The sequence below is a fragment of the Parasteatoda tepidariorum genome, chromosome 3 (assembly GCF_043381705.1).
Source record: "Parasteatoda tepidariorum isolate YZ-2023 chromosome 3, CAS_Ptep_4.0, whole genome shotgun sequence".
Classification (NCBI taxonomy): Eukaryota; Metazoa; Arthropoda; class Arachnida; order Araneae; family Theridiidae; genus Parasteatoda; species Parasteatoda tepidariorum.
In genome coordinates, this window is record NC_092206.1 from 69,902,429 (window position 1) to 69,914,098 (window position 11,670).

The 11,670-nt window shown below is 31.7% G+C and overlaps 1 protein-coding gene across 1 annotated transcript in view; it reads right to left on the bottom strand.

Annotated features, from left to right (window-relative positions):
- The window catches only part of LOC107444056 (putative sodium-dependent multivitamin transporter), a 19,203-nt gene extending 7,533 nt beyond the window's left edge, over positions 1 to 11,670 (bottom strand). The window contains exons 1-5 of the mRNA XM_043045347.2: positions 10,226 to 11,670; positions 9,298 to 9,363; positions 8,926 to 9,045; positions 3,892 to 4,043; positions 2,230 to 2,370 (exon numbers count right to left, since the gene is read on the bottom strand). Coding sequence (XP_042901281.1) covers positions 2,230 to 2,370; positions 3,892 to 4,043; positions 8,926 to 9,045; positions 9,298 to 9,363; positions 10,226 to 10,570 — 824 coding nt within the window. The 5' untranslated portion in view covers positions 10,571 to 11,670. The remainder of the gene's footprint in view (positions 1 to 2,229; positions 2,371 to 3,891; positions 4,044 to 8,925; positions 9,046 to 9,297; positions 9,364 to 10,225) is intronic.

Genomic DNA, 11,670 nt, shown 5'->3' on the forward strand with positions numbered 1-11,670 from the left:
AAAAAAAAATTTCACAAAAAATTCAGCAATTATAATCAAAATTTTAAAATTCCGTTAGCTGATTTTATAAAACGAAATTAAAACAGAACCTAAAAAAGCTTTATTTATTTAAGTTTCTGTAAAATATATTGCTTTTACATTTTATTTCAATTTGAGTTAATTCACTTAAAAGAATGCTTTTCGATTCTCGATATTCCATATTTTTTATGTACTTTTGAAAATATTCGTTGAATTAAATTTGTAATAAAAAAATTATTTTTTTCAAAAAATGGCCTAAACTTGAACAAAAAAATTTATACAAAAAAAATAGCAACTTTTATACTGACTAAAAAAAACTTAAGAAAACGGCATACAAACAAGCAAGTACCCGAACTTGGAATAGATGTTTCAAAGTAGGTGGGAAAAGTAAAGAAACTTTTCTCCCCTTAACTTAAAAAGGTGAGACCTCTCGTATAGACTAAAACAATAAAACACATCCCCCTGTAATTTGATCCTCTGTCTTAACTGCGGTGGAGTTTCCTTCCCCTATTCCTACGCTGAAAGTGTCACATGCCCACCAGTGGAACCCAAGTTCAGATGTGACAACTGCTGTCACAGCTCCCTGGAAAAGGTTAAGGTGTCCACTTACATATTCGGTTAATAATTTTTATTTGTTTAAACAAAAATACTTTGTTACAATATAATATTCAGATACCAAAAAAAGTACTTTCGTAGCGTGAAAATATCTTTTGTGGTGTAACTCTTTAAAAAGTACATAAAAATGGCTGCCAGCAGGGGTGTACATGTAGATTTATTTAATACACCTTTTGCGCCACCTAAGAACCGAATCTAGAACCCGACACTCGAAATTTTTGCTCTGTTACAATCGTACCCTGTTACAATTGACCCCATTCTCCCCTACCTTTTCCCTTTGTACAAATTCCCTTTGTGCCATTGAAATTAGAAATTAGTATGACAAGATGTATCATTGCGGTGGTCACTATATAAAGCTTACTTTACTCTCCTTGGACAGGAGTGTCCAGCTATACTGGTTAGAGCATCTTAATATAATATCATGGGTCTTTGGTTCGCATCCTGACGGCAGCCTCTCCCACATTTCTCTTCAGACATCACTATTGAAACTATGCATTTAGCACAAACATTAGTATATGCTGTTTCAATTTTGAATGCATAAGGTTTTCAAATTCAACAGCATTTGTTTCAGAGCTACTTTTATACATTTTAGCTCAACTTTGAGAAACCTTTTCTTACGAGCCGCGATGGCTCAGGAGATAGAGCATTCACCTTCCAATGAGGCGAACCGGGTTCAAATCTCTGTCGATACGAACTCCGCATCCGGCTTGCACCGACCACAGTGCTGGCGTGAAATATTCTCAGTGGTAGACGGATCACGGGTTAGAGTCCCCTTGCCATCAAGCTAACCGTGATAGGTTCTCATGGTCTTCCTCTTCATGTAACGCAAATGCGGGTTAGTTCCATCAAAAAAGTTCTTCACGAAGGCAAATTTCTCCCAGTACTCGATCCACGAGTTTCGTTGTCTTTTAGATTGGGTTCAAAGTTACATGGCTACGGAATTGAACATTAGTAATCGTAAACCCATAAAATTGGGTCGGCTTTTCAATGACAGTTATAAGAAAAACAATTTTTCTTTACCATTTAAATGCATTTAATTTACTGATTGTTTAATTGTAAATAAGTTCTACATCATTTTAAATATATTTATCATAAAATGTTGCATATTAATGAAATATCGTAGGATTGTTTTACTACAAAGAAACACTTCACTTCTATAACTGAGTCCTAAGCCTTTGATTTTGAATAAAAACATAATCTTAGAATGATGCTAAAAGGAAATCAAAGTACAATCTAGAATGATGCTAAAAATATTAATTACGAGAAAATATGTTAAATAAGAAATGAATAAGTAATTTATAGGTAAAAAATAATTTTAAATCTTTTGTTACATTTATGCTTTTGGCAATCAATAAAATTTGGTTCTCATTTGTTTGTGAAGTTACTATTAACCATTATTTTGTGGGCAATAAGAATACGCTGGGGATAAAAGAAACGGTTTTAGGCCATTTCGTTTCGTGTTATCCAGAGAAACAAAGCAGAGACCAATTACGCTAATTAAAATATTTATTATTTGGATTATAGGTTTTATTTGGATTATTGATTTTTATTGGATTATAGGTTTCTTTTTCACTGAAAGGAAAAGATTTTACCTACCTACGGGAACGATTGATGTTCTTTAACGTAAGCAATCTTTGTACTTGCACTTGGTTTGCACTGAAGGATCCCATTGACAATATAATTCCCTGTGCTATAATATTCCACAGTGTATACCGCTTGTAAAAACTAGGATCAAGCCTATAGTTGAATTAAAGCATGTAGATTAAAGCATGTAAAGCATGTTCAATAGAATAGTCAAATGAATTTACTTAATTAAACATTCAATAAAAAAGGAAATTAAATTATATTTCAAGATTTCGCATTTTTAAAAGCAAAAAGGATCTAAGGTTTACTGTGTTCCATTCAAACCATTATAAACCTCTATGTATTGCTTCAGAAAAGCAACCTAGATAAATACTTCTAAAATTTTGGTCCGAGAGAATCAAGACATTTTTAACGAAAAAAAGGAAGAAAAAAAAGAGAAAAGATAAACAGTGATATCGAAACATCGTGATTCATTACAAACAGAAGTAGCAGAAAAAGGCCCAAAATGGTTTTTATCTCGTATAGAATTCCGAGAATTTGGACAAGAACGATGCAAGTTTGAATTAACCATTTGTGAAGATCAAATCAAATAAAAAAAAGTTAGTTTATCTAGTTTTACTCATGCTACTTAAATCGTGTTGCATTTTGAACTGATGGTACATTTGGGCATGATTATTTTAATAACCAAAACTGCACAATATCTCCAGTACGAAATACTCTAGGCGTTTTCTTTGACATTTTGTAATTTTCACCCAATTTTTGTTTCAAGTCTCTCAATTTTCTATCTTGAATGTAATAAATTTACTTTTTAGTTTAACCTTTTGTTAATATTTATTAAGCAAAATAATAAAAAAAGCAAAAAAAAATATTTGATATTTTTTATAGCATGAAATTTCCATTGGTAAAATAGAGTGAAAAATTTTACTTGGAAATTCCTATTCTCACTTTTTGTTTCGTCGACGTATTAAAATCTATAAGAAATACTATAAAGGAGTATGAAGTTGTGACTGTCACCCTACTAAACTTTGTCTCATATTTAAAAAAAACCAGAATCAGTTTAAAAAAAGTTACAAATTTTAGATATGTTATGATTAGTACGCACGCTCATTTTTAAACGTAGCTTTACTGTTTATTTATTACACGCACTAAATTAATACCATAATCAAAGCTGTCAATATTAAAAGGAGGTATGTTACAAATCGAAATTAGAAGAACCAAAAAGAAAAAAACTAAAAAAACTTTGTCAGATGTTGAAGATTGTTCTAATTGCTTCTAAATTGTAGGATTCTCTTCTTTAGGCTGTCTATAAAATTACTCGGTGTTTGATAATCGGTGATTGATATTCCAAGACCAACAAAAAACTTATTTTAGTAAAAATGCTACATACACCCTTTTACCACTAATCGCTTCAATTGAAGTCTGCTCTTCAAACGTTCAAATTACATTTTAGTACGCAAAAAGATCTTCTTTTCCAATATTTTTTTGGCTTATAGTACCTCAACAGATATTTTTCAGACAAAAATAATAATATGAATTACATACAAACATCATTACCTATTTTTTTTGAAATATTTTTTAAAAAAATGATTACCACTTTAGTACAAAAAAGTGCAATTTAGATTTAGTAGAAACTTACATTTTTATTAAAACATAGATTAAAATAGAGTTACTTACGATGGAGCTCCTAATCTTCCACCGTCTCTTGCTATTTTAAACACATCTTCGAATCCGACATCGTAGAATCCTTTAATTAAAACTGCAATCACTCCAAAGAACATGAGGAAACTTTGGAACACATCAGTCCACAAGACAGCCTTCATTCCACCCTATATAATTTCAAATAATAATAAAAGTAAGCTCAATGTTTAATTTGAAAAATGTTAGTTATGTAATAATAAAAGTTAGCATTTTTCTTCTTTTTTTATTAATTAATATTTATTTATTTATTTATTGGTTTGCTATTAATGATCTAAAAAAAAAGATAAAATGTTTCAAAAAAATTTTTTTTTAATCTTAGAAGGAAAGAAATCTTATGTTATTTTTTAATTACGTAAATTTTTATACATATACTTATTATAGATAAGTAAATTTTTGTCTATATTGTAATTTTTTTTAAAAAAATGTAAGTTTTGGTATTAAAACATTTCTTTGGTTTTATTTAGACACCAAAATTTTTTACATGTTTTTTTCTGATATCAATTTTATAGACATAGTAAGGCAAAATTTTCTTTTACCGCAATATCTGAACGCTCATCAATTAGTTTACCTCTAAGTTGTTGAGAAATATAAGCCATGTTTAAAGCGATTTCCTTAAATTCAACTTTTACATAAATATAAAGTTGTGCCCTAAGTAACTTTCATATTGAAAAATTATTTAACTGAAAATACAAAAAGAGGCAAGCATAAGATTATAGTATATTATATTAATAACATACTGTAAAGCTTAAAATGGGAAAAGGATATATGCCTCTTAGAAAAACATAATTTTATTTAAAGAGTTAGATGTAAATCTATTATATAAAGAATTATTACCACAAAATACTTAGTTAGTACAAATGAATGACCAGTTTTTAAATATTATTAACTATTTTCATTTCATATTCAAGTTAATTGAGTTACATAAAATACACCATTTCATTGTCAGTTACATTTATTCAATGCATGCCCCCTTAGTAACACAGCAGATTTTCAGATATTTTTGTTACAAATACGTGCCAGCATGAAATATTATCAAACATTAAAAAGATGAAACTGTTAACCAAATAAATTTTTTAGTAATATATTTCTGAGAGAGGTTATAATAGTTTGCTTTATTTAATTCATCACTACTTAATTTAAAATAAAAATTATATAGTTTCACCCTAAACTAACATTGATTAGATGTGTGGTTAGACTGGCATTAATTAAAGTGAAAGCAAAATACTTCTGCTCAAATAAGCAATGCCCATATTTAAGCTACCACTTTTTATTTTCCATCCATACTGATTCTGATTTTGTACGAATGATCATACTGAAAGGACATAGAATACAGTCATTATCCGAGAACGCTAAGCTATTATCACGCTCGTGGGTTCATTTGCCAACGCTGACACCACGCCTTTTTTTCTTCCATTTTATATATACGGGAGAAATGTCTTCTTCATAAACACCTTGAATCTGGACTTCAGGAACAGAAACACTTTCGAGCAATCATTGATGGCAGCATGATATCTCTGTTCATCACCATTCGACTTACTAGAAGATAAACTCTAGCAGTATCTTTCTCCCGCTAGATGACACCACTAGATGAACTAAGCCACATTCCAAGGGCAAGTTTGACTTATAGAAACACAATTCGAAGCTGTTGCTGCATTTTAAAAAAGTCATAAGCTTTTATTGGAAAGGTATCTGAATTCTTAAAAAAAATACTTAAAAAGAGTTTTTTTTTACTTGTATAAACAAAGTACATTGGTTGCCTATCACTTTTAAAAGCATTTTTAAATCTTCTTCAAAATGTATTTACAAAATTTGCTGTTGTTAAAGTACTGAGTTTCTGTAAAGAGTACTTCCCAGAGTAATTCCACCTTTGTAACATAAATAGAGGTTTTTTCTTGAATATAGGGACGACTTGTGTCTATGGTTGGGAAAACTTGTAAGAATCCTGCTGCAACAAGGTGCAGTTTTCAATACTGTTTAAGCATTAGCATAATATAATTGTGAAAAGCATATAAAAATATCATTAAATTATTCAATTTTGAAATCTTTATTTACTTTTATTTAATTGGTTCCATCATGAAATCAAAAATATCTTGAATAGAAAATAGTGTTCACATTGTTCAAGAATTTAAATAGAAATGAGAACAGTAGATCATAGGGAGATAATCTTTTCAGGGATAAAAACAATTTTTCTTACATAACGTGTAGCAATAACAATGTTTCAAGATTAAAAATTGTTTTATTAAACTATGTGGATCTGAAAGAAATGAGCTCTATGATTGTTAATGAGATAAGAGTAAGACGTAGAAATAAAAGCAATGATCAAGGTTGTTTTTATTTTGCTTTTAGGTGACAGACCTCTAAAAACGAGAAAAAAATATTTGTTCACCCCTTCTAATTATGACAATTATATCGCAATTAGTTTTAAGTTTAACACAAATTAGAAACTATTGGTAATTTATTAACTAGTTAACCTAATTGCTCTTAAACTATACAGCTATTTAACATTAGTTGATTCAATATTAACTGTAGTACAGTGCGCAAAAAAAAAAAAAACTGACCACCCTGAAAAATGTTTGATCTAATGATCGGATCTTCACATTCTAGAACTCATTCTTAACGACTCGAGGGGGAGACCTGAAATATGCTAATTAATTAGTGCAGAGGATATTTTGAGTTATGAAATCAGGCACGGAAATGAACTAACTAAAAATTTGAATTCTTTTTGACTTAATGTGAAAAGATGTTGGCTTTAGCTTTTGTTCTTTTTATCTTTTCTTGTTTCTGCATATTTACAGGAATGGACACTACAATCATTCAGTTAGGCATTTTGAAAAGGAAATTAAGGGGGGAAATGGGTAACAACCTGCAAAATTACTGCACTCTACTGAAGAGCTTCTATTTTTATTTTTGTTTCCAAATTGTATTTTGCTTTTTCTTTCATGTTTGATATGCATATATTTAAACCGAAATGAGAACTAATTAGACTAAGGAATTGACTGATCAGAACTGTACTAGACTGAAAAATATGGTATTTTTTTAATTCTAACAAACATTCTAATAGTTACAAAAGAAGTCTGTTGGATTATCGGAATTATATTTGTACTAAAATACAGCGTCCAGAAAAAGTGGTTTGGATTTTTTTTCATTCATGTTCAAAAATGTATCAATGATTGATTTTGTAAATTAGATAAATTTCAATGAGGAATAACTGTTTCTCTTAGATCTAAATAACTGCAAAAAAGTGCAAATTTAAAAAAAAATTATGGTATGGAAGGGAAGACAATTTAAAAGATTTTTCTTTTAACGTAGAAAAAGACACCTGAGTCTCAAGCTGAGTCAAATTGTGGTCAAATCGAGGTCAAATTGTGGCCTACCGGGATTGCGGTTTATCATACCGAAGTATTGCAGCTCGTGTTGGTCGACATTACATGACTGTTAGTAGAATATGAAATCGTTGGGTTCATGACGGTCATATGGAAAGCAGTGCAGGATATCAGCGGCCCATTACTAGCAGCCGAGAAGACAGACGTGTTATCCACATGGCCTTAAGGGATCGTACAGCAACATCACGAACCCTGAGGTAAAAAATGGGGTTATTTGCACGACAACAAGTGTCTGCACGAACAGTTCGACGACGTTTGCAGAAGCATGGACTGTCAGCACGGTGACCATGGCATCGGTTACCCTTGACGCTGCATCACAGGCAGGAGCACCTCCAATTTTGGGATCAACGACGAACCGGGACGCAGCAATGGCGTGACGTCGTCTTTTTGGATGAATCCAAGTTCTGTGTAAAGCATCATGATGACCGCATCCAAGTTAGCTGACATCGTGAAGAATGCCCATCGGCAGCTAGCATTCGATATCGTCATACTGGCCCATCACCAGGAAGAATGGTATGGGGTGCCATTGGATACACGTCTCGAACACCTCTTGTTCTCATTGCCGACAGTTTGAACTGCAGCCGTCACGCTTCTGATGTGTTGGGGCCAGTTACTCTGCCTTATCTTCGATACTTCCATAACGTTACGTTTCAGTAGGACAATGCACGACAGCATGTTGCCAGCACTGTCCTGACCTTCCTTGACACGGAACATGTTCACCTGTTGCCCTGACCAGCACGTTCTTCTGATCTTGCACCAATTGAAAACGTCTGGTAATTGGTTGCCGAGCGACTGGCATGCCACCACTTGCCAGTCACTACGGCTGATGAATTGTGGCATAATGTTAAAGCTGCATGGAATGCTGTACCCGTCCATGCTATCCAATCTCTGTTTGACTCGATTCCCAGAAGAATAACTGCTGTTATCTCTTCAAAGGGAGGCTGCTCTGAGTACTGATTCCTCAGGATCAATACATCCAAATATCCTGAAAACTAAATCACTTGTTCTTCCAACAATAATGTATGTGCCCAACAAACTGCAGGCACAAAGTTTTTCGCCCTGGAATGTTGCTCATTTTGCGTTGTTGCCAGGTGAGCGTTTTGTGACCTAAGTCATGAAAGAGAGCAAAATTACCCACTCCACACTTCCACAGATACCCGTTCAATGTGTGGGCCACATTCACACATCACACGCAACAGAAGACAAGACACAGAGAGAAACATCCATGGAATGAGCGGGATTTGAAACCGCGGTCATTGGGTTTGCAGTGAGACACACTAACTGCTCGGTCACCTGGCAGGCTATGAAAAAAAATTTATTAAAAATTCGGCATCAAAGAGTTATTGACGGACAGTACAAATTAAATTATAAAGGACGATTTATTGAAGCCATATAACATTGTAATAAAGATTATTTTCGGGGACAAGAAACAAATTATATTTTTCGTCAGGTTTTTCCCAATTTAATTAAAGTGTGTAGTTAATTGACTGAAAATTACTTTTAAGACTAATGGCGTATATTAATTGCAAGTAAGAAAAACTATTATATACATTAGCAAAATATTGATTTATAAATAAAATATTGATTTAGAAACTATTTTATATTAAAAGAATATAAACTTCCTTACTATAGTACAGTAAAATGTGCAGACGATTCCAACTGCAACAATGGATATCCACATAGACATGTCAGTCACAGCACTTAATGCCAATGCTGGGGCATACAAAACGATAGACATGTACAAAATCTAAAACAGAAACAATTTTCATTATTAATAATTACATTCATTAGATTGAATGAAATCAGATAAATTGCTAATTCAGTTAATTGCCAGTTTTTTTTAACACGTTATTTCTTAGTTTGGTCAAAAAAATTTATTGAATAGAAAGAATAACATAACTACATTATTATAGCTAAACAACGTGCTCAATCTTGATATTTAATTTATAAAAATTGAATTTAAAGAGAAGTATAAAGAATATATTATAAGCTTACTTGCCATTTGAATTACAAATGTCACAGACGTCAATATACGCGTGTGCTTCCCAAATCTTCTATCAACGTACTGCAATGAAAATAAAAAGGAATTATTACTTTGACAAAAATTTCTAAGCTATTGTCCATTTACATGATACTTATTTACATAAAAATGCAACGTAATATTAAACATTTGTGTTCTCAAAATTTTTACGTACAAGACTTTTAAGTTTATCTAGATTTTTTTAATAATTTCGACACTCTTTTAGAAAATTATTCAATTGCCAGAAAATCTAATATGTGGCAATGGTAATTTTTTTTGCCCTGAATTAATGCGATAGATACTCGAATAACAGTGCTTTCATTCGTGCCCAAATTTAGAATCAGAGGCGTCTGCTTCTAAGGGAATCTGTATTGTAGCTAATTAAAATGTAGCATTGCACAACAATCGGATACTAAGTATTTATTGAAGGGTTTATGGACTGCAAAGAGAAGGCATATGTTAAACAAATCAGTGACGTTTTATTGTCTAAATGCAAATTTGAATTTAGCCCAAATGTTAATTCGCGAACCAAAGACAGTAAAACACGAAAAAAATGCGAATTTTTTTTTAAATATCATGCCTTAACCATATGAATGTATTTTGTTGGAAGTACCCACAGAAAAAATAAGCACTGTGCATTGGTGGTGAAAATTAGTGGTATATGTATTTTACTCAAGTTTTTTTATACACGAAATTTAATTGTTTATAAACTTACTTTTAAACCATTTCTCTAATAATTCTACTTTTATTTCCTTATTTTAAATGAAAAACAGTTCAACTGAACAATATTTACATCAAAATTCGAGCATTGGGGTATAAGATACCCAACGCACTCGCTCGTGCAACTTTTTAGAACGCGTTTTTTCGCAATTCAAAGCATCTGGTTATAAAGACAATTATGCCTTACCTCATATATGGTTGAAGCTTTCATTTCAAAATACACTGGAAGAGTAACAAAAGCAGATATCGTCATTCCAGTGATATATGAAACATTTACGTAAGCTAGTTGTGCACCGAAATAATAAATTTCCATGGGTGTTCCAATGATGGTGGTAGCAGACATGAATGAAGCCATCAGGGAAAAGGACACGGGTAGAATGGACATGTCTTTGCCTGCCAGAAGGTATTCATCCGTGGTCTTTTGCTTGCTTCCGCTGAACCGAAAGTAGACACCAATAGCAGCTGATATTATCAACATTAAGCTGAACATCACATAATCCCAAATACCTAAGCCAACTTTTTCTCCATCCATTCTTGCAGATAGGAATTGAGAAACAATTGATTATGACAAAAGGTAAAACAAAAAAATTTCTGGCATTATATCAAGATTTTTTTCTTTAAATTTAATATATATTATACTGACTTTTTGAAATTATTAATATTTATTTCAAACTAAAAATATTCTTTATATGCAGAACAGAGTTTTGCATATTGTTATCAAGATTTGTCCTCTCAAGCTTATTTGTTCAGTTTATAAATTGCTGGTTTTAGCAAAAAATTTCATTTTCACAAACCCCATCAAAGATCTTTTAAGGAAAAAAACACAATGAACCACAAAAGAAAACAGTTTTTCTATTTTTTTTAACCAAAATTAAGAGTACGCTCCTTTAAGCGCATTTATTCTAAAAGTACAAATTTCGACCTATCGATTATCATATTCTAAGCATTCTAACAGTTGTTACTATTTCAGAAGAAAGCTAATTGGTGGATTTGCCTGGTTTGCATAGTTATAAGCCGACACCATAATGAATTAAATTCTTCGAGTGTCGATGGTAAGGGTGAGTTCGAGCTCAATTTTTGTTATCCGTGTGGGAGATCGGTAGGATTGTTCAGTTACCGATCTTATTATGGCAGATAAAAGCTAATTTGTATTGGTAAAAAACCACCACTTCCGAAGATTCCGTCAAACAAAATATATTATTCAAATTTCTTATTTACACATATAATAATTATTTTTGCAGTTAATTTTTTTTAATATTTTTCGATACTTTATGGCATCGAGCATTTTTATAAATTTATTTAATTTGAAAATAATGAAGAAGCATCAAAAAACTTTATTACAGTCCGATGAACAACCTTCCAGATTTCGGGTGCGAAGCCGTGTTGGATCGAGATGTAAGTGCTTTAATGGAGAGATCTCTGATTTAATCACAGAAACTATGATGCACCGTTTTGTTGTTTTGTAATATATTCTGCAGTGAAGTGAAAATAAACTTTCAAAACGTATTTTGAATCTCAACATTTGCTAAAATTTTCATTAGCACTCTTCTAGAATCAATTCTGAGTTAGTACTTACCATTAGTATTACCATCGGGTCATTACAAATATAAAAGATAACATATTGACTTTTTG